This window comes from Eucyclogobius newberryi, unplaced genomic scaffold (assembly GCF_026437365.1).
Source record: "Eucyclogobius newberryi isolate DKJ021-1_F unplaced genomic scaffold, fEucNew1.0.hap1 SCAF_13, whole genome shotgun sequence".
Taxonomy (NCBI): Eukaryota; Metazoa; Chordata; class Actinopteri; order Gobiiformes; family Gobiidae; genus Eucyclogobius; species Eucyclogobius newberryi.
Window position 1 is genome coordinate 29,695,367 of NW_027315757.1, and position 23,897 is coordinate 29,719,263.

At 41.1% G+C, this 23,897-nt stretch overlaps 2 protein-coding genes and 1 long non-coding RNA gene across 4 annotated transcripts in view; 2 read left to right on the forward strand and 1 right to left on the reverse strand.

The window, feature by feature from the left end:
• Positions 1-6,523, reverse strand: part of prkcab (protein kinase C, alpha, b) — a 101,632-nt gene extending 95,109 nt beyond the window's left edge. For both annotated transcript variants that reach the window (XM_072443368.1, XM_072443366.1), the window contains exons 1-2: positions 6,286-6,523; positions 6,142-6,173 (exon numbers count right to left, since the gene is read on the reverse strand). In XM_072443368.1, coding sequence (XP_072299469.1) covers positions 6,142-6,173; positions 6,286-6,452 — 199 coding nt within the window. In that variant the 5' untranslated portion in view covers positions 6,453-6,523. The remainder of the gene's footprint in view (positions 1-6,141; positions 6,174-6,285) is intronic.
• LOC140358495 (uncharacterized) lies at positions 2,667-4,550 on the forward strand. Its single transcript, XR_011926712.1, has 3 exons — positions 2,667-2,694; positions 4,332-4,387; positions 4,459-4,550. It is a non-coding gene; the product is annotated as an uncharacterized lncRNA (long non-coding RNA).
• A 1,393-nt stretch (positions 6,524-7,916) lies between the features above and the next one.
• cep112 (centrosomal protein 112) overlaps positions 7,917-23,897 on the forward strand; it is a 114,346-nt gene continuing 98,365 nt past the window's right edge. Inside the window, exons 1-7 of the mRNA XM_072443372.1 lie at positions 7,917-8,054; positions 8,147-8,337; positions 9,249-9,385; positions 13,843-13,927; positions 14,823-14,882; positions 17,644-17,691; positions 17,970-18,038. Coding sequence (XP_072299473.1) covers positions 7,955-8,054; positions 8,147-8,337; positions 9,249-9,385; positions 13,843-13,927; positions 14,823-14,882; positions 17,644-17,691; positions 17,970-18,038 — 690 coding nt within the window. The 5' untranslated portion in view covers positions 7,917-7,954. The remainder of the gene's footprint in view (positions 8,055-8,146; positions 8,338-9,248; positions 9,386-13,842; positions 13,928-14,822; positions 14,883-17,643; positions 17,692-17,969; positions 18,039-23,897) is intronic.

Sequence of the window (23,897 nt, forward strand, 5' to 3'; positions counted from 1 at the left end):
AGGCGCTAATTTAAGCAGCTCGCACTTGTGTCATGGAGATTATAAACTCACAAAAGACAAAAACATAAAGCTGTCTGTAAAAGGCCTGGAGACACTTTCAATTATTTGAACATGATGACAAGAATGGATTAAGAATTCATTCATTTCTGTTACTTTTTGATATTGTTCAACTAGAAGGAACTGCACAAAGCTAACAAAACACACAATACAAATCTTCGAAATAATTGTCTATATTTTCATCTAAAAAGCCACACATTTACAACTTTTCAATATCCAACAACGTGCATCTCAAGGAAGCAAAGCATTTCTTACAGTCCCTTCATCTGCCAACATATCAAGAATGTCATCAACTATGCCAGCTCTACCGCTCCAGACACGTTGGCACACATTGGTATTAGGTCTACAACTCCTCACTATTGAAAAGTGCCAACGGTTGAGTGTACATTTGGGAGAAAAGGTGCATAACGCGGGTGTGGTGCGGAGTTAATTAAAGCTGTGGCCTCTCACTGTGGAGCCGATCCCTTTGAAACATAAGCCTGCAGCGTGACACCTTCCTCTGAAACCCACAAGTCTGCTTAAGACACGAGACAAAGTACATCCAGTGAGGGACATTTCCTATTTAGGTTTAACATGCTCGCCGGCCCGGGACAGTCAGACACACAGATCCCGCTCGTTTAGTACATTCTGGGTCAATGGTTTTGCAGGACTGTCAAGGGATTTGTTTTAATGTAATGAAATACTGTAAATAAATGCAATTAATGTAGTTCCAACATTTTAAAACAATCATTTTACAAAAGGAAAAAGGGCAATGATAATTAAAAAATACAATAAAAACTGAATTTCTTTCACAGTAGCATGTCATTTCAACATTAATTAAAATGTAGCTTTGTTAATATTACCAGATAATCTTATTCAGTGGTTTCAAGCTATGAAAAAGGCTCTCTATTGTTATAGCAACCATGCAATTCAAATGGAAATATCACATATTTTGCATGGGAAGATGTCCTCCCAAAGTCCATGAAATCAGGAAGGAAAAATTTACCAGAAATCAATGAATACTACTTAAGCAAGACCATTCTTAAACTCTTCAGAAAATGTCCTATGTTATTTTTTTCTATACGTCACAAATATAAATATGGAGTTTGGAGTTCTTAGATTCAGGTTTTAGACTTTTTAGTATGATTATGGAACATTAAGTGGTACATTTTTGAAGTCATTGTGGTAATATATGCACTGAATATCTTCCGCATCACTTTTTTTTGTATTTATGAAGGAATCTGTAATCTATGAAAGAGTCATACCCCATACGCCTGTCTGAAGTGCAAATTCCTTTATCCTTTCTGAGCTTTCTGGCTGACGTGCTGTCTCCCCTTTCACTGCCAGAGTATCAGATGTCTGCACAAGAACTGGCTGAGAAGGTGTGGGTTTCATGTCGTAGCCTGTCTCTGGTTAATATGGCAACACAATATCATCACAATTAAAACAAAATAATGCAGTTTGTTGGCATTTAGTGGTCCCTTTTCTAACAAATGCATTCATAACCAGCATTTCTTTCCGATAAACACACAATAATTGAGGTGTTATTTTTTATTCTTAGACTTATTTACAGTCATACGAGTGCAATTTCTACCGTTTTAATTTGCTGAATTTTTATGTGACGCTCTCACTATATAACGTTCTGGAGCTCCCAAGGTTGACAACCACAGAGTTACTGCCAATACAAAGTCCTCCTCTGCGAACGACTAAATACATGCGTTCGCACATCCGGGAACTTGTGCAGTGGCAACCGAGTCCGCCATTTTGAAAGGGGCACAGCAGCACGTCTTCTACACACGAAATCCAGGAATTATGAGGCCAAAATGCCAAAAACCTGCGTTCTGTTTGGACATTGCTCTGTTGTCAGACCAAGGAATGAGAGCTTTGTCGTGTACCTTAGTTTTCCGTTATCGTCTAAAGAATCAAAGTATTCGTAGCTCATTATGCCGTAGAAAAGGATGCAGTTGTGTTGGTTTTTATATATTGCGTGCCCCTTTTAAAATGGCCGCTATGGGGAAGTCCAGGCTGTGTGACGTCACCACGAACGCATGTATATCATCACAATTAAAACAAAATAATGCAGTTTGTTGGCCTTTAGTGGTCCCTTTTCTGACAAATGCATTCATAACCAGCATTTCTTTCCGATAAACACACAATAATTGAGGTGATATTTTTCATTCTTAAGACTTATTTACAGTCATACGAGTGCAATTTCTACCGTTTAATTTGCTGAATTTTTATGTGACTAACTATATAACGTTCTAGAGCTCCCAAGGTTGACAACCACAGAGTTACTGCCAATAGAAAGTCCTCCTCTGCGAACGACTAAATTTCCTGTCTTATCATAGAAAAAATGTTGTTTACAATGTGCACTCTGAGCAGAATCCTTTGTTTTATTGCAGAGAATCATGCAGCGCTGGCGTATGATGGATAGGTTTAAAGGATAATGAGTGCAGGGGTAAATTTGCAGGGGGCGTTTGACATGGCACAGAGCTGGTGCAGAGCCACACCTGAAAATCCTTGGGCCCCTGATGGTATCAGCTGCAGCTAATGACTAAAGTCCATGTAAAAAGCGTGAGCCAGAGCAAAACCACAGCTGAGGAGGACTGACACTGCTGTTTCTCACACACACACCATGGCTCCTGGACTCTTTTTACAGTATGTAAATGTGTTTGCGTGCGCTCTCTCATCTTTTCATCCTGATTATGAAGTGTTTAATTGCGTTCTTGGTTAAAAACTATCTGGGATTGAGTAAAGCAACAGGTGGAATCAGTTTTATAAATGAATATAACTGAATATAGCTCGGTCTGTTTCATAAAGTTGGTTGAATTGACTTCATTGCAATTGATAAACCTTGATCGTGCAATAATATTTAAGCAGTTCTTTGGTGCGGTTAAGTTCTGATGAATGCTGCAGCTACTTTAACGCTGCTAGTTAGAGTTACATACGTTTTTCAAATGGCTTTTAATGTGTTTAGCAAAACGTTGTCAAAAAGGGATGCTGGCCTTTATTTGCTTAGTCGACTAATCGGTCAATCGTGTTTTAGTCAACCAAAATGTATGATAATTAACTGATTTAGTTACTAAGTGTTTCTATGGTTTGTTGAATATTTGGGAGTGAATAAATCTGAACTGCCTTTTTTACAAATGAATGTAATGTTTCCTTGAACTTTTGTATCCATAGTTCCTGCATGAACCTTTGTAGTCTTGTGAGTGCAGGTTGGGTCAGATCAGAGATGCTAACATTTTTTGAAAAGCTCTTGCCAGTTTTACGTCACTTGAAGTGCGTATGACAAGTTTTTATAATTTTCCTCTTTGACTTTATTTTGTGTATTTATACCTGTTGTACATATAAATAGTTTTACAACCATCAAGTAGGCATTTGTGGAGAAAATTACAGGAAGTGACATCACATCTTTCCAACGTTATGCAGAATTTACACAACTCTTATTTTGACATTTTAAACAATTCAACAAAATATATTTTTTAATCATCATTAGATTTGTTTTTTTCCAGTGTGCTGGTTTATTTCCTAATTGCTAATTCAATGATTTGTCCAACTTCTCATAGGTCCTTTTTTAATAGTCTACGAATCAATCGGCAGGACGTGATTTTTTAGTTGACGACCGCTCTATTCTCTGGGTCGGGTTGATGCTTGAGGCAGGTCAGGTGACCCACTTTGCTTAGCAACGCCATTTGCTATTTTTATGAAGGGGGGGGGGGAACAACAAAGGAAAGTAATGAGTAACTTGATTATACTCGTCAAATCCTCCAGAATGAACGCCACAAATGAGCTCAGAAAAACACCAGGAATCATGATGCACACTTGCTGTTTTTTCTCACTTTATAGTCAAGCCTAGAACCATCGTGAGGATTCAGGTTGTTGACTTTAGCAACTGAAGCTAATTTGGCACCGTGTAGTTTGTACAAGTGCTCGGTGAACTAAACTGTGCCAACGTGGAGACTATGCCGCTGTCAGTATTTTTAAAATATACTATGATCTACAAGAATTAACTACAGTATTTGAAGTTGCATGTATATTTAATATACAGTGGTCTGTTCAAATTTGTTGGCTGAAGAGCACTTTATCGCTTTTGTAGCTCTTTAGTCATGCATTGGCTAAAAATATACCTTCAGATGGGGTCACACATAGCAACACAGCATTTGTTTTCCCCTTTGCACGTCATTTCCAACAACCGGATGTCTCACCCCAAGAATGGTCAAACGTGGTTCACAACTTCTGCTGGCTGTTATACCTACTGTATGCCTTTTTGTCTTTATCTTTTTTTTTGGCAGGGTTATCTTGATCAGTGTATTGCCGTTTACTGGCAGTACAGGACGAGTAAATAGCAGTAAGTACTCAGTTTGATGCGTCCCGTGTACTTTTACTGGTCAATGGAATGTAAACCCTCTCTCTCTACAGGGCCGGTGTACAGACCTCAACCGGACACTGTTAATCTTGGAAGTGAGGACCGGGGCCTCGGTGATCAGATCACATCGAATGCTGATTTGCTGTTTGATGCCACAGACGACGCACAGGGGTTTCACCACAGTGATGTACCAGATCAGAGCTCCCAGAGCAGCAACCGCCAGGAGAAACCCATCACCTTCCCCATGAATCATGGTCCGCAGTTTCCAAGGGAACGCACAATGTTGTGGTTTGCCCCCCAGTCCCCGCCGGACCCCTACAACAGACCGGTCCCTCAGTCCCCGCCGGACCCCTACAACAGACCGGTCCCTCAGTCCCCGCCGGACCCCTACAACAGACCGGTCCCTCAGTCCCCGCCGGACCCCTACAACAGACCGGTCCCTCAGTCCCCGCCGGACCCCTACAACAGACCGGTCCCTCAGTCCCCGCCGGACCCCTACAACAGACCGGTCCCTCAGTCCCCGCCGGACCCCTACAACAGACCGGTCCCTCAGTCCCCGCCGGACCCCTACAACAGACCGGTCCCTCAGTCCCCGCCGGACCCCTACAACAGACCGGTCCCTCAGTCCCCGCCGGACCCCTACAACAGACCGGTCCCTCAGTCCCCGCCGGACCCCTACCGCAGACCGGTCCCTCAGTCCCCGCCGGACCCCTTCAACAGACCGGTCCCTCAGTCCCCGCCGGACCCCTACAACAGACCGGTCCCTCAGTCCCCGCCGGACCCCTACAACAGACCGGTCCCTCAGTCCCCGCCGGACCCCTACAACAGACCGGTCCCCCAGTCCCCGCCGGACCCCTACAACAGACCGGTCCCTCAGTCCCCGCCGGACCCCTACCGCAGGCCGGTCCCTCAGTCCCCGCCGGACCCCTACCGCAGGCCGGTCCCCCAGTCCCCGCCGGACCCCTACCGCAGGCCGGTCCCCCAGTCCCCGCCGGACCCCTACCGCAGGCCGGTCCCCCAGTCCCCGCCGGACCCCTACCGCAGGCCGGTCCCCCAGTCCCCGCCGGACCCCTACCGCAGGCCGGTCCCTCAGTCCCCACCAAATTCGTACATCAGACTTGTCCCTCAGTCCGCGCCGGACCCCTACAACGGGCCGGCCCCTCGATCCCCACTAGGCCCCTACAACAGACCGGCCCCTGAGAGCCCCTCATCTCCACCCTCAAATGCCTGGTACAGCTGGGCACCAGAGGTCTCAAATCGTTTCTATGGTTTTAGACAATGGCACAACAAAAGACCACACTTTTACCATGGAAACTACTATGGTCAACAACTTCCCAGTTATGGAGGTACTTTAACGAGCCCTGGTAACCACGTGCAAATGGGGGGCCCCCCCAGGTTATCCAACAAGCTCCCAGACCGCCAACGTCCCTGAGCAGCAGAGGCAATGGTTCCAAAGAAGCTATAGTCCAATGGACAAACTTCTCCAGATGTACAATTTGCCTCAAAGATACCAAGATGTGGTTTTCAGGCAAGAGATGGATACTTTATAAACCAGTAATTGTTTGTCCTTATTGGTTCTAAACTCCAGATGTCTGAAGTATGATGGGAAGCAATCTGTACATGTGTATACAAAAAGTAAATGCAAATAAAAATGTTGTTGTTCAGCTGTTGTGTTGCAAGTTATATGTACAAAAACTAATATGCAAAGATGTTCATATTAATGTAAATGCTCATACCTTGACATTGAAATCCTTGTTTCCCAAATCCCCTGCAAAAAAACAAAGACCACACGCGTAAGGCAAAGTCTGCACATGGAAAGTCCACCCAAATTCTTTGGCCATTTGACCAACTAAACTCCAAGCTATGGCGCAGACACTTACCATATGAAATCTGTACAGTGGCTGCAGAACGTCGGCTGTTTAAAAAATCTCGCTGTAAATTTGTGGTTTTTCACTTCATGGACATTTTTCTGCCGCAAAGCACCTTTACGCGCGAACCTGTTCCCAACACTAGCGGAGTCATTGTAATGCAAAAGATGGTCAGCCATAATAAAAGAAAAGTAGGCAAGCAGGAGATCTCCCGGCTGTGGTGAGGTGTCTCTGTGTCCCTGTGTCCTCTGTCAGCGGTGTGGCCGATGCTAGTGTTGTAACGCGCACCGCCGCCTCTTTCGCCTGGACCGCGGCTGAGCGCGTCTTTTTCATTCACCGTGACGTCACTCCATGAGACTTCAGGTTCTTTGGGAAGGGTTCTTCATGGTTCGTACAGTGATGCATGCTCACCTATGCGGCCTGAGCTGTTGTACATGAAGATAGTCCGCGGATACATCTAGAGGGCGTAAAGCGGGGGTCAAGCCACTTATCCATGTTTAGTGATCACAAGAAGTCAATCTGACTGCCTGATATATGTACAGAAAACAATACAACCTACAACCATTGTCCCTGTAATTGGTGCACAACGTTAGGAATCTAAAGAACGTTTTTAATATCAACAAAATTATTAAATACAATTATTTAGTGTAATATGTAACCAATCATTTAGGGGAGAGGAAAGCTCTTGATCTACAGGTTATTGACCCCGGTGCAAACCAATATAACACTAAATGCGTTTGTCTTAAGTTTGAATTTACTAATACAATTTAATAAATTTAAAATGGCACAAAACTTTGATAAAATGACGTAAAATTAGAAACCATAAGGTCGGGTTTATGGCAGGTGTAGGGCACCTCTCTGTGGCCAATAGGGTGTGTTACAATAGAAAAATTCATGACATCCGCATAATTTCTTTTTAAAACATGACTGACTGTGGCATACTTGTAGCATTACATATGGTTTATCATGGCACATCAGAAATTACAAAAGACGGAGGAAAAATAATTGATTTGGACGTAGTTTAATCCATAGTTCCCATTAATGTGAGCCATTTAATCCCAAAGTTGAAGGTTACTATAATTGGCAGTTGGCAGCCAACTGAAAAGATGCATTTACCGACACCGACTGTAGTTGTACCGGCTTCAAAGTTTGTTTTACGCTAAACCTTAAAGGAGAAGGGGAGAAAGACAAGTTGAACGTGTGTATAGTATACCATGGTTATTACCTTACATTACCATGGATATTATCTTACATTACCATGGATATTATTTTACATTAACATGGATATTATCTTACATTACCATGGATATTACCTTACATTACCATGGATCTGTTATGTACATTACCCGGTTTTAAAACGTGAAAGCCGGAGGAAGTGTCACTATGGCAACAGTGGACGCTACGACTATAGGGGAAACGGAAGTTACGTAGAACGTAGTTTTGAACACTTTTTTGCGGTATTGGATGAGTCAACGCATTGAATGTATCTGATTTAAATAAGTACTTTGTTATACGGCCTTATGAAGGAAATACAGTTGAGCGCATTAAACTTATGTTTCACCAAAATATCCGCTATCGTTAGCTCTTTGCGCTAGCCTAGCATGTAGTTAGCTTTTCCTATCGTCGCAAGTTGCAACTGTTTTGTTTTTATGTGCTCAAGCTAGCTTTCTTTAAAGTAAACATGAGCAGTCCGGAGGATTCACGGGAGAGACTGGACACAGAGTTTGACCACTGTTTACTGGACATGAAACCCTATGTGCTTAAACATCCAGATAAGAGAGGTAACTCTGGTTTGCACACTATTATTAAACCGGAATGATGTGAATGTGAGTTTGATCCATGTCCTTGTGTTTAACTCCTTTACCGACCATAGAGCGTCAGTGTTGTGCCATTTGGATCAAAAAGCTGTGTGACCCGGGCGCTTGTGGCTCTGGTCTGCTGGGTCAGAAGAACAGAAATGTTTATGCGCGACTGTTGCTTCAGATGCTCAAAAGGGGGGCTCTGGATCGGCCCTTCACCCAAAAACCAGGAGCTGGAACCCTCAAAACGCTGCCCACCTACATGGTAATCATACAAATAATTATTATTATTACATGATAATAACTCCTGATCAAATCATGCATCTGTTTTTGCACTAGTTATGTAGTTACTGTATTGTCACCGCAGAGAAATGTGTCAAATCACTTGCATTTCCATGACATACCAGCATACAGATTACAACAGAACAGAGATGTTTACAGTTTGTTCAGACAGAGTGTTAATGATTGCAGGGATGAGACTGTTTTGAACCTTGCTCTGTTGCATCTGAGAGGGCAGAAGAGTGAAATAACTTTGCAGTGGATGAACCTGGTCCTGTCTTATTGTCTGTGCAGTGGCTTTGGAATCTAGTTTTGAGGGATTGGGAGATGGTAGGCCAATGATTTTGTTGCTATATACTGGTTATGTTGGCACTTTTTGTGCCAAAAGTAATTTCCTGAGTTCTTGAGATTGAATTGAAGGTGGTTCTCTTTACACATGTGGTGAAGTGAAGGATGGAGTCTTGATTTTGTCCAAATGATGTGCGTTCTGAAAGCAGTTCTAGTATGGCAGAGTCACCTGTATATTTACTGTACACAGTTGTGGGTGATGAACTGGTCCAGTCATTTGGTACAGTGTGTACAGAAATGGACTTAATACACAGCCTTGTAGGAATCTGGTGTTGGTGGTAAGTGGAGCTGTGGTTGCCATGTAGACTGACTGCTTGTTGACTATGAGTGGAAGTTGTGTATTTAGTGAATGATTTGGTATGAAACATGGGGGTACTTTACTTTATATAGGTCTGAAGTCGTTGAGATCTTTTGGTATGGAAATGGGATCTTTCATGTGTCTTGTGTATCGCAGACGAGAGAGTGAATCACAGGTTCCATGTGCACTAGTATACATAGTTTTGCCAACAAATATTGTCATACTGTCTGAATACTTATATTTTTGTTCAGTCCATTTACTTCGATGAGCCAGTGAGTATCAAAAGCCACACAGATCTGCCTGACTGGGTGACCGGAGAACTGGGAGCTTGTGATGATGACAGCTGGGCTACACACCTCGAGAACAGCACTCGGACACCAAGGCGCAGGTAATGTTTTGGTTTTACTATTCCTTTGTAGTTTTACGTTTTAATTTACGTGGACCAAAGCAAATGCATGAATGAGAATTAGCCAGAGATTTGGAATTGTGAATTTATTGTGCCTTTATACAAACCAATGTACAAACCAATATACAAACCTTTAAGATGATTCATTGATGCACAGGGCATGTCTTTAGTCAACCGCAAATTTCTTTGGTTGATTACAGCCCTTGTGCTATGTGTCGCTAAAGTAGAATGAGACATGTTGCTTATAGTGTATTGAACTTCTTTAAAAGGTTGATTTGTGTATATATATATATATATATATATATATATATATATATATATATAAAAGTATTTTCTGTCTGATAAAAGTCCTAGAATAATAGAGAATAACTTCAAATGTTTTCGTTAAGGAAAATGAAAATATGTCCATCTTATTTATCACAGTTTGTGAATGTGAGAGGTGAAAGATGTTGCTTGGGCCTTGCATCAGCCTGTCTGAGCGGTCCAGTCTGACTTCTAAAAAGACGTGCTTCAGAGCAGGAGAAGTGAAAGAGGGACACTTTTAATCGTTAATCTTTTAACATATAATTAGCCCCAGTTTTACAGAAATCACAGTATGGCTTTGGGTCGTAAAAGCACTTTTCCCCCTCTTATGCACAATCACTGATATTCTCAGCTGTAAAAGTAACGGGGTTTAATATTTGTATTATTCATTTAACCACAAAAGTCTATTTAGCGTCTACATGGCTTTCAGTGTTCCCCACTGTGTTCACTTTTCTTCTCTATTCTATTTCCTACTGTGTGTGTGGTAAATAAGGTTTATTTTTTATCTTTGTCTCGACCATGTTGGTACAGAGTCTGTTTCTGTTTAACATCTGTATAATATATATCATCCTTTCACATCATTTCACTAAGAACAACATTATAACATCAAAGTATCAATACTTGCTCAAATTAGTATCTACTCTTAATAACAGTATTAGTATCTGATCTTCGACACTTTTGACAAACCCTACTTTACAACAAGTTCAGGAAATACAAATAAAACATACTTTAAAAAATTTGGGCATAATCGTTAAATTGAATGAATAGAAATTAAGGTTTTGTGATTTCTGTCGTGTCTGTTGTGTGAAGCACTTTGAATTGTCATGTGTACTAATTATGCTCTACAAATACATTTGCCTTGCCTTGATAACCCTATTTTAAAGAAAATGTGATTGCCCAGCAGAGGGTGTGCAACGAACAGAGCATGCCGATGTTTGGAATGATAAAAGAAGCTCCGATCACAGATTCAATTCCTGATCCTGATGGAGAAAATTAGATAGAGCATGAGCCCTTTTATGTGTCTCTCATTTAGATTAGATGATGTAAATGTTGCAAACTTATCGGGCCTTCGCTGTTATTTTGCAGCTTTTGACCTCACTTTGCATTGGCCAGATGACAAACCATAATAAATGACACATAATATATATAGACATTGGAGGTTATTCTGCATTAGGTCCTCCTAGATTGTTTACCCAAGTGTTAGTGGTGTTCCTTCTTCCACCACAAGAGTGAGCCACATGGCTGTTCACCACAAAGGTGACCATGACAATGTGTTTTTTCCTAGTTTCTCTACCAATCAAGTGGTGGTGCAGCCATAAGTTTAAACGCACCTAAGTGATTATAGTTATATACAAACATATACATATATTTGTCACTACAAACAATAATTAATCACACTTCCAATTAAGTAAATTTATTTATATAGCACCTTTCACTGACAGAGGTCACAAAGTGCTTCACAAAACACAGAATAAAACAATAAAAACACAAAAAACTTACAGTGAACAATACATATACAACAATACACAGTAAAATCAGTCCGTAAAAAAAAATTAAGTTAGAGAACGGAGAACACACACATCATTTATATTTAAAAACAATAACAATATCCATGAGCTTTTCCTCCGTTCCATGGCTGAGCTCCACCGTGAGCTCAGCCATGGACCCGCTGCAGTTTGCATATCGGCCTGGCATTGGAGTGGAGGACGCCGTCATCTCCCTGCTGCACCGCTCTCTCTCTCACCTGGAAAAGCCTGGCAGCTCTGTGAGGATTCTGTTCTTCGATCTTTCCAGCGCCTTCAACACCATCCAGCCGCTGCTCCTGAGGGACAAGCTGGAGACGGCTGTTGTGGAGTATGACCTGGCAGAGTGGATCCTGGACTACCTCACAGACCGACCCCAGTTTGTGAGAGCCCAGGACTGTGTGTCTGACACTCGGACCTGCAGTGTGGGGGCGCCCCAGGGCACTGTCCTCGCGCCCTTTCTCTTCACCCTTTACACTGCAGACTTCAGACATGACACGGACAGCTGTGTCCTGCAGAAGTTCTCTGATGACTCTGCCATCATCGGACTCATCACGGACGACGATGACGCGGAGTACAGAGGACTGGTGCAGGACTTTGTGGACTGGTGTCAGCGGAACCACCTCCTCATCAACGCGGGGAAGACCAAGGAGATGGTGGTGGATTTCCGCAGACGCCACCCCACTGCCCCCTCACCAGTGAACATCCAGGGACGGGACATTGAGAGAGTGGACTCATACAAGTACCTGGGTGTTCATCTGAACCACAAACTGGACTGGACTCATAACACAGACGCACTGTACAGGAAGAGCCAGAGTCGGCTCTACCTCCTGAGGAGACTCAGGTCTTTTGGAGTGACAGGGCCACTCCTGAAGACCTTCTATGACTCTGTGGTGGCATCGGCCCTCCTGTATGGTGTGGCCTGCTGGAGCAGCAGCATCACAGAGAGGGAGAGGAGGAAGCTGGACAGAGTCATCAAGAAGTCCAGCTCCGTCCTGGGCTGTGCTCTGGACTCGGTGCAGGAGGTGGGGGACAGAAGGGTCCTGGCTAGATTCACATCTATGCTGGACCATGAGTGTCGCCCCCTGCAGGACACTCTCTCCGCTCTGGAGAGCAGCTTCAGTGAGAGACAGATCCACCCTCGCTGTGTGAAGGAAAGGTTTCGCAGGTCTTTCCTTCCTGCTGCTGTCAGACTTTATAACAAACACTGTTAGTACTGAACACTCGCAATACTGACCTAACCATGTGCAATTCTGTCATATGTGCAATTGCTGTTGGAATTCATGTGCAATTCATTTGCAATTACTGTGAAATTCATGTGCAATCTATGTGCTGTCGTGACACATATTCATGTGCAATTACTGTCGTGATCACATGCAATGGTATTTATGTATTTATTTATTTGTCTATGGGAGTTTTTTATTTATTTATAGGAGATCTTCTACTGAAAGTGTTTTTCAGACTTCCTATAAGTGATCTGTTCTTCTGTATCTACCTCTGTATCTACCTGCGTTGCACCAATGAAATTTCCCCATGTGGGACAATAAAGGAATATCTTATCTTATCTTATCTTTTCAAACTTGAAATTGTAATAATTATTGTGAATTGTTCATCTCTATTATGTTGGGCATAATCATGACACCAATTTGCCCAGTGTGTATTTTTTCTGCCAGCTTTTCTATCATGCATATGTGGACATGCTCAGCTCCAAGTCGACATCAGTTTTGTTGTTGCGTGCAGGGACCATTAGCCTTTTGTGCAGAGTGGAGTGAGCAGGGGCCAAGAGTTGTTTGTTTCCCAAGGTCAGACGGCCTTCCTGCGGGTGCCCCGGGCCCAGTCTGTGTCCAATACCTCTGCACCTGGAGGTCAGACTGGAGCATGGATGTCAGGCTTTTTTAATCAGCCAAACTGCTGCTCCTGAGACTTCACTCCTCATTTCTGCTGTTGGTGTGATGTGTGTGTGTAGTTCTGGCCTGACTTGCCATTGCTTTGATCTCTGGGCCTCAGACTCCAGACACATCTGATTCAATTATCTTCATCCACCTGTTGACTTAGAAGCCAAAGATTGCAAAGCTTGGCCCCCAAGTTCCAACGCTGCATGTGCGTAACAGGTGTGGGCATGTGTGCTTTATAAAGCTTTGGACAATAAAAGACCCTATGTTTACAGTATGTGTAGTGTTGACAGCCTTGTTTGGCTGTTTACTTTATCTCTATGATGTGCCTACAGCGTATTGAGCATAAACAGCGCCATCTCAAATACAGTATGATGTTTTAATTAGAGAAGGCCAATATTTTTTTCTTTTTGCCCTACATCTTTTCATATTTTCTAACATTACCATTGCATTAGCTTTAGTAGGTCATTATGGCCCATGTGGCTGCTCTTAATGAGTTTGCTAGTTTAGTCAAAGCTGGAGTGTGATTGGAGTTCAGAGAATTCAAATTATATATTTAAAGGTATTAAGAAGATTCTAACATCAGAGTTTTACAGATTTTGTGGAAACCGGCCTGCAAAAACCACAATTTGAATTTGAATTCAAATACATTTAAGCCTTGTTTGCATTTTAATGAACACTTCAATACTATTCAATACTATATTTCTTCTGTCTTCTGCAGGCGAAGACTTTATGATGACAAGAGTCTGTCCCAACCTGTGACCTCTAGTCCTCTAAAACAACAGACTAAAAATGGTGCAGGAATGGTGAGTATGCCGGGGTTTCAGAGGGAGGAAAAATTAGAGCCGTATCTTTTGAACGGTGAAAAGTCCTCAAAATATTGCTCCTAACCGGAGACTGAAACCCATGGACTGGTTCAGTATTTGTTTAATTGCAGCAGAAAACCCCTCGCTAAACCCCCAAAAGTTATACTTTATTTGGTATTACTTTTTTAAGTTGTTTGCAACACAACATAATTATGGCAGTGCTGCACAAACCTACTTCAAATTTGCATGTGAAATGTACACGACACCTAGAAAACGATCACATCACAATCGTTTCTGGTCTTTCTCCGACTGCAACTAGACCATTTCTACTATTTAAAGCTTAAATTTATGACTTTGAGACATTCATGCATGCAACTTTGAACAGTTTTTATTGGTCCAGATTATAGAGAATGAATAAATAATAAAGCATGCATTCAAACATTCAAAAAACAAAACAAAATCAAATATAGATGATCATTTTTTTTGGTCAAATAACACAATAAACTACTCCTATAAACACAATTAAATTACTCTAGGGCTCATTTTCATTCTACAGTGGGGGGTCCCAAGTTGATTGCATGGTTAATGTGGGGGTCCCTGCCTGAAATTGTGGGAACCCCTGCAATAAGCCACAAAGATGTCTCACTCTTGTAGAAGTCTTTGTGATTGAAATACTGTAGCACTCCAAAACATCTGGAGGCATGTTGTGGGTAGAGCAATGTGCAGACTGGGCGAGAAACAGGTACGAGGTTACAAACTTCAAGCCAAGAATTAAACTAAAGAGTGTCAGAATAGACTGATATCCCCTTTTTCTCTCATCAAAAAGAAAAATAAACTTCATTTCTCTGTGCATTTCTTTGTTCTAACTGCCTGTATGTGTTGGTGTTCTTGTCAGGTGGATGTGTCCTCAGCTGATAGTGACCTGGAGGCTCGTTTTAACAACTGGAACCTGGGGGTGAGTGCGGGGGCATTGCCTCCAGCCTCACACTTACATGTCTGCATCATCATGCCCCAGTTCTGCACATACAAAGACACACATACGTACTACATATATTTTTATTCTACCCAGAAGTCCGTGGTGAATATGCTTTATGATTCTTTTCTTTTTCCCCTAGTATATCAGAAAATTTTTCTTCCATGACAAACATTGCTAAATTATTGTGTTATTCTATTTTCTGGTAATGCTCATATCAGCAACACAAATATGATATGATATACAAAACAAATCACTTTTCCCACTCACTGCTCCTATTCACCTTGTTATAGTGACCTATTCTGTCTCCTCGATTTCAAATGAGCGTGATTGACAGGCTGATTAACCAGTCAGACAAACACATGGTCTGTTTGTGTCTAAACGAGCAAGAAGCAATGGACTTAATGCTGTAAACCTGAGGTAAAGTAAGTTAATGGTATATATTTTGTTCTGAATGTTACGAGAATATTTGAGGGGCACACAAATTAATGGCTGTGGTGGGACCGTCCTTTTTGATAGGATTTGATGCCCCCTTAGTCTGATTCCAGACCCTTCTGCTTTTGAACAGAATGGGGAAGGGATTGGCTTGCCAGGTATTTTTATTTATTTTTTCAGCATAAAACATAGAACACGACACAGAGAGCAGGCAAACGACATCAAAACACCCGATGAAATTCAATTAAATTAAAATTACAGCACATATTGTCCAGCGTTAGAGTCCCATCCAGTCTGTCTGTCAAAAAGATAGGTTTTTTAATCAAATTTGTTGAATATCATTTAAAATTTAGGCCTAGTCCTTGATTGTTGGTGTAATTTGTGTCGTCCATTTTCTTAACATATATTTTGAGCCCTAGTCCAATATTTACAAGATGGTGGATCACTTTGCAGCCACATTTTCTCCAGCAACCAGCATTTCCCTGTGAATAGTGGGCACATGTTATAAAGAACACGATATATACTATATTTCTAAAGACACTAACTGCATTCACCGTGATACAAATCAAGATCTAAGCTGTGATGATCTCTAGCTTAATGAAATCACTGTATTTTTAGTATTTTTGGATTCCTCTGTCTATTAATTACCACAAATTGCACAGTACAATACTTTTTTCACTTTCCACTTGTTTCCACTCTATTCGCCCACCCTCTCCACGCTGCTGTTTGTTCCCCTTTATTGGCCGAGTAATCTGGGGCTCCCATCAGCAGACATGTGGCTGCACACCGCTCCTCTCTCCACACTCCTCTGTTGAGACGCTGATAAGACGCTGTGTTGGCAACTCTCCCTGCAGCCTGCATCTTCCAAATCAACAGATGTTCCCCACTCACCGAAACAGACCCACAAACCCCTTTTACACACATTTTTCGGAGATTCTCAAATGACCCTGAGAAAATATTGGAACACCAGGTCTATCTATGTAAATCATCCTCTGAAGCTCTGTAGCGGCCCATAATGGTTTATTCTGGAGCTTTTGAGCCTGTTTGTAGACTTCAGGTTGAAAAATAATCTATCCCTGCTTCAGATTGTGAAGCAGCCAAATAACCAATTGTGACTGGATTATTCACTGATGTGCAGCAAAAAGCAAAACCATGAATGCCATTAATCTATGTGTTTTCTGACCAAAGAAAGGGGTACACAAGAGGTTATTTAGTACTTGTCAAAGTCGAGGGCAAGGCATAGGTAATCTAAACATATCAAAGTACAAATTCCAAGACGAAGCATCTATTTTTCTTGTAGATAAAGATGCATATTCTGTCTACACAAGCAACATATTTCAATTGGTTGGAGGTACAACATGAAAAAGTTAAAAATGATGGCACAGAAACTGGATTTGCTTAGGATTTACAACATCTCAGCGTTTTCCTTTTTTTTTTTTTTTTTTCAGTACATGACCTCTTTTTTCCTGCGTCACGTTGGCTTAGCCCTGAGCCTTGGTTCTTTCATCTGCATCACCTGTCACCGCTTCTCCCCGAGCAGCACATTGGGACTCTTACACATGTACAGTAGCACTAACTATATTAGTCCCCAGCTCTAGGGTTCTTTCAGGTCTCTCTCACATCCACCATTCATTTTGGATTAGCTTGCGTGGGTTGTGCCACCTCACAACGTTAAACCTCATTTTACTTTGAGCTGAATGGGTCCCACGTCACCCTCCTGCCTTACTTTGCCTCTTTTTTTTCTTTTCACTGCTGTTCTCCTGTTGTGAGGAGATTAGCTGCACAACTGTTTACTCGGCGTCACCGCTGTCATCTCCAAAGTCGGCTCTGTGGCTTTGAACGGCTGTGATCTTAGCGCTAGTGTGGGAGCCCCTACACACAGCCCGAGTGCATGACTGTGGAACGCTGCCAGTTAAGAGTTCACAACAATATAATGGGGTCAGTATTAGATGTCAGCTTGTGAATTGGAAAACGTATACTTTTCTGTGGGTTAGGTGTTGACGTGAAGTCATCAAAGGACATAATACTTCAGTCTTCTCTTAAACACTAAACGGACCAAGGAAGCTGACAGATTAGTAGTTCACTGATGATGACAGAACAGCTGAAACATAACAGGCCACACACACACAGACTCTCGAATGGTGCAAGTGTGTCATCTGTCATTTTTAGAAGTTCGGGAGCGAGAGCATATATAAAAAAGATCAAATAACAATTTAGAATGAATCGCTATTTTAATGTACACTTTTAGCTTTATATTAACTGACCAATTTTGATGACTGTATAACTTTCTTTTATTTTCTATTTTTAGATTGGAAACCCTAGATATTTGCGGGAGAAGCATCTTACTTTTTCCCCTGTAAGTTTGTTCTTTTTAAAAGTCTGTTATACTTTGCTTTTCAGCTGCAGATTATGATGTATTGATTTATGTATATATATATATATATATATATATATATATATATATATATATATTTTCCATTAACATATAAAATTAATCATGATTAAAATCAGCAGTTCATTTTTTATGTTGTTGAGGAAGTTATGTGTATAATCCCCTGAATTAATACTGAACAACAATATAACATATTGTCACAAATCACAATTTGCGTTATTTTATTTTAATCTTTATTGCAGATTTTGAAGTCAAGCTTTGGAGCAAACCGTTCTCTAGATGAAGGACACATTCCATCACTGAACACAGAGGTATGCAGTAAACTCCAACATTAAGCCTGGAGAAAACAAATCAAATGAGAGTGTTAAGTGGTGTACACAGGTCTTAGCCCATGATCTGGGTTCAGCTTTGGCACGAATGATCCACAGGCTGGTGGTACTGGGCAAACATGGTCCCATTGCAGTAACATACCATTACTTATCTCATCTATAGGTCACAGCCCCCTTGACTTAAGAGCATTTGACCTTCTCCACAAGCATGTGTGCATACTCATCATGCGTGTTGTTTGAATGGCAGAGCTGAGCATTCCTTCCATAAGACAAAAATAATGCTGACTCGCAGCGATGACAGTTTTTTCCTTATGTGGATTTAAGCTGAAAATCCCTTTATGAAAGCATGCTTTGAAGTTCCCCCTGCACCTCCCCACCTCACCCGAACAAGTCCTCGCTCCCGCCGCCGCCATTATTCACATTCACTTGCAACGTTAAATATAAAACTGAGCATGACTTTGCTACAATATCCATGACTTTTCATGTCTGCACTTCAGTTAGATCAGCTGCAAAGGGCAAAGAATAGAAGAAATTGAGCCCCTGAAAGTGAAAGGATAATAGCTATTGGTTATTGACCTCCCATTATGATGTTTACTGCGAGCGCACAGCTCAGCCTGCCTCCATACCTGTCTGTTTGTATTGGAGCTAGCAGCACCAATACGAAAACATTAAGCAGCGTCCCATTCTGTTTGATCCTGCCTCAGACTTGCTGATTAGCTCCATACAGCTGTGTGGCGAGAATATAAATGTGTTCTGTCTCCAGAGAGCTGATACAACCTGATGCCAACTTTATTTTTCTATATCTTTTCTAAGTTTCCCATTAGAATGTATCACGAGGTGGACCGTGGCAGCTTTGAAGGGAATTAATTCTGCTGAAAATATTTCTAGCTGAAAATGGATAACAAGGTTTTCAGGTATGCTTAGAGTAGTTATTAAAGTACTGTAAAGTAAAGTAAAGAAAAAACAAATGGAAACAAAACCGTTTTGGAATAACTTATGAATGATACCTTTGGGACCTGGAATACCAGATGGATTAAGGGATCTTTCACTGAATCTGTATCAAAATGAGATGAAGAGCTGTAGAGCAACTGGAAACAGCCATCAGCGTCTTGGGACTGGGATAGTGCAATTGTATTTTGAGCGTGAAATAAAGTTATATTGCTATATTGCTTTGTTACTCTATGAATATTTTTTATTTAGGAAGTACATAGGACATGTAGAATTCCAATTTGAACATTGTTTTTATCATTACAACTAACAATCGTTTTGCTAATCGATTATGTATATAATGCAAAAGTCACTTGATGAAAACATGTTCACACAGTTTGACCCACATGAAGCTGAAGTGAAGATCCTGGTGGAGCACATTTATGGACAACAGTGTTTTCATCAAATACACTAAATGTATACGTTTTTCACGTCATTTGATCAATTTATTTATTAGGAATAGGAAGAAATACTACTTGTATGAATATACCCGTTCTCCATTAGGAGTTATAATTATGCTGTAATAAAGTTTATACTTGTGATATTCATATAACACCATATAGTACGACAGGTTGATTTGTCACATTCCAGTTTTCATCAGTGATATTCTTCATACCTTTTATCATGTTTGTTTTATTGCTGTTCGATGTTATTCAATTTAAAAACGTAAGTCGTCCCTAAGTTGTCTCTTTCACAAAACATTTTTACTAAATGGTCAGTCAGGTAATGATTTTTGTCTGACTTTCTACATGTATTGTAGTAGTTGAAATTCCACAGTATCAAAACACTTTAGACTTTACAAAGACAGGATTGGTGTGGATATTCAGCATTATTAATTAGTCTAATGGCCCTTTATTTTTTGCTTTTTTTGCTTTTGCTTGAATTGCCGTAGACCAGTGCAAAGTACGGTAGCTTAAATAAAGTACAACTCGGGAACAGTGCAGTTTGTGTCATAAAACTGTTCTCAGCTCATTTCATGCTTTGGAACCTACAGTATATATTGACCGGTGAATGATTATTTTTTTAACGAAATGTGTCGACAATTATTTCAATAATCAATTAATGGCGAACAATCAATTGATGCTACCTTAATTGCAACTAATATCCAAGCCTTTGTGCTAGAAGCCCCTTCAGCTGCCGGCTTTATGATTTCATATTTCATTTGTATCAAGTGTCACTATTGTCAATTAAAAGTGGCTTACATGGATTTGGACAGCGCTCGACTTCACAGGATACAGCTGTGACCACACACACGTTTCCTCACTGACTTGAGCCTCAAATCCTCCTATAGCCATGTTATCCTCAATGGCCACATTAAAGTTTTCTATTGCGCCACCGGGAACCATGCCCACCCTTGTTATTGCGTGGCAATCCCCTCAATCACTGACATCATTTCCTTCTAACAGCCTGGCTTGAAATTGATCTTGGGTTTAAATGTTATGCTAACCAAAATGTCATTGTGCAAGCAAGTTCTCGACTTTCACAAAGAGTAAAGAGACTAAGCGAGAGTGAAAGCTGACTGTACATTTCCTCTGGCATAATGAGTGGCAGCTGAGTAACACGTCTGTAAGCCGTGTCGTTAGCTTATACTACATCTGCGGATGACTGACTAGAAGAAAGCTCCAGGAGGAAGTCGGCTAGATACACCTAGATGTCTAAGTATCAAGACGCGATTCCCTCAAGACGAGACAACACATGAGATTTAATTTATGAGAACGAGACAAGAGGGGATTTTGACATAATTTATCATGTTTTTATTACTCTGTTCTTTTCAGTTTTAATTTTTTTTCTCATTGTAGTCCTGCATTTTTTGAAACTATGGCTTCTTAACACGACGTAACAGCCTTTTTTGTCAGATGCAAGGAAAAACTATGGCAGGATTGTTCTCCACGTGTGTACAATCTTGAATTTTTTTCTTGCAAAATTGTGTGCCTGGGAAACCTGTCCAAGAGACTTGATTAAACATGGACGTAGTAATTATTAATGATTTACTTCAAGCCAGTATATTTGGAAATGTGACATCAGCTCTGAACCTACAGAATTCAGTCACAGAGTTTGTTTTTTAAGGGGTTTCTGCAAGGGGTGTACACAAATTCATATTTATAATTGTCTTTTGGTATTAACAATTCTTAATGTTTTTGGAAGTTGTGATAATATGTTAATCATTTTGAAGAAAGTGCCCTGGTTGATGCAGCAGATAGTCAAACCCGAAACATCAATATTGGTATCAAAACTGAAAAAAATGGATCAGTCCAGCTATAGTAGTAGAGTTTTACTACAAGTGCATACTTAGAGACTCGCACATCTAAAGGTTCATGTCATTTTTACTGTATGTCGCCTTTACTACGTCCCATTAGAACAGTTGCCCTAGTTAGAGGTTTTTTTTAGTGTCAGGCTTTCACATCTTCAGGGTCAAAAACCTCGATCTGGAGCTTAGACCCTTCCCCTTATCCACTGCAGTAATGATCCAGTCGTTCACATCCACAAATCTTGGGGGAAAAGGCTTGTGGTCTTAGCTTGTGATTTAGAGGGCTGTGGCTTAGTCTTATCTGATTGTCATTCAAAGCCAAGAAAGAGAGAGCTAGTGAGCCTCAGTTCTATAAAGGCTAACAGAAGTCTAGTTTGATTTTCATGAGACTAGCAAGCTCAAGAGACCAGCAGTGTTCCTTCTTGATAAAGTCTCTCCCTGCTTTCTTTTTGTATTTAGCGTTATTTAAAAAAAAAAAAAAAGTCTTTATTAGTTGGTTTAGTAATGGTGAACTACACATTATGAAGAATATTAACTGCACGATTAGAGCCATTGTGTTCAAATACATCATAACACATCAATCTCAAGCTTTTCTCCACAAAACTATTATTGCTGTTTACTATATATCGTAAAATGAAAAACTCTACACTTGTAACCAATGACGCGTAATCACAGAGAAAACCAAATCTTTTGAGTAAAGCAGTTGTTTAATCTTGCTAACTTTGTTGTCAATTCTAACTTTGTCTGAAGTTTTTATCCTTCTATCTGGATAAAGAGACAGTAAATTAACTTCTCGTCTTGAGTGTTGAAATGGCAGCTATCTGTTCTTTAGAAGATAGTGGCAGGCTGCATTTTGACTATCCCAGAGCATCGGTGTTTACAGAGGATGAAAGCTGCGCCAGGACATCGTACATCTCACGCAAGACCAAGGAGAAGCACAAACGACAACCTTGCTTTGTGCCGCCTAAACAGTTAGGAGACGATTTGCGAGCGCGTCCCCTCGAGGAAGACGGGCCTCGACCCCGCGTCGTTTTTTTTTTTTTCGCACGCCAAAAACAGAAACTCTTCTCCTTGCTTTTCCCTCCCCCGTTTCCATCTCCGACTCCTTTTATCCTTTCAAGAGCGAAGTGTCAAAAAACATGGCATCTTACAGCGCGCGCTACAACTCAGAAGACGGAGAGAGGAGAAGAAAGCGGTGCCACCCAGTCGAGCTGATTGAAGACATCTCTGAAGCCTTAGGTGTACGACGTTCCCTCCTCCCTCTCCCATCACCGACGCTTTTATAAACAAGTTTCAAACGCCCCTGCTAGTTTGACAAACTTTCTCCAAAGAGCATTTGAAGAGCAGATGTGAAAGTGACACCCCCCCCACACACACATGTGCCGATTTTTAAAAAGTAGTACGTTATGGGGGCAGAGGGGGCAGGAGGGACTGTTGCAGGGATGTGCTTTTCAATCATCTCCATCTCGTTCTGTCACTCGCTTTACTTTTATCTTGCTCTTTCTTCCACCCCTGACAAGTCTCTGGTGGCTCCTTCAATAGCTCAAGACACACTCTTGAGAGGGGATGATGAAAGGCACAAAACCCAACAGCTTTTGTAAGATGGTGATTGGTTGTTGTTTAAGTGTTAATGTTAAGGTGCACTTTATTGTCCTCTGCATTGACCCATCCTTCAGTGCCACTAGGACGATGTCGGTCAGTCAGTGGGCCACAGTGCGGCGCCTGGGGACACATCTTGAGCTCGGCTTGTTCTGGAATACTAACTGGAGGATTGTCTGTTGTTTATGTCTTGAGTTGATTGGGAAAACCCAGAGTGCCCAGAGGAAACTCACCCAAACATGGGGAGAAACATGAACTCCACACAAGGCCTGGTAGTCGAACAGATTTGAGTTTAAATGGTTGATTACCAAAAGTATTTCTCATATACTTTGATACAGTATTCTTCCTATTTACAGCTCAATTTGCAAGCAAATGAAAAGTCATGGAATGTAACTTCAAGTGTGTCTGTTGTTGTTTATTAACATTTAAAGATTTTTTGTTTTTTTTTACAATCCATTGTTGGATGGCAAACGTTATAGACCAAACGTAATAGTAAGTCAAGTTCATTTTCAGTTGGTGATATATTTCAGTATATTACTCATGCTTCTGTTTCAAAATTCTGTTTGTAATTTTGAGGGGAACTCTATTCTGTTTCGTAGTTTATTCGTATTCAGGGTATTGTTTTGTGGTGTTGCTTTTTTTTGTATTTTGCAATCATAATGCCCTCTTTTAATGGCCTGGATGTTGTGAACCAACCAGAGTTGGCCTGGATGTTGTAAGCTTGTGACATAGTCACACACAAACGCTACATTCAAAGAGCCCCAGAGCTGATTATCACACCAGAGCAAACGGTGACTAAACACGAGCATCAAAGCTACTGACCAGTCGCTCTCATACAGGGCCCCTCTTTGTGTTCAGCCATAATGCATGTGTGGAAACAAGTTATGCTTATATTCATCACTTCAAAGTAAAACTATAATAAAACTGGAACAACCACAATTGAAATAAAATGATCACATTAAAAAATACATATCAAGTGGGATATTCTCGCTCCATTTTTTTCTTTT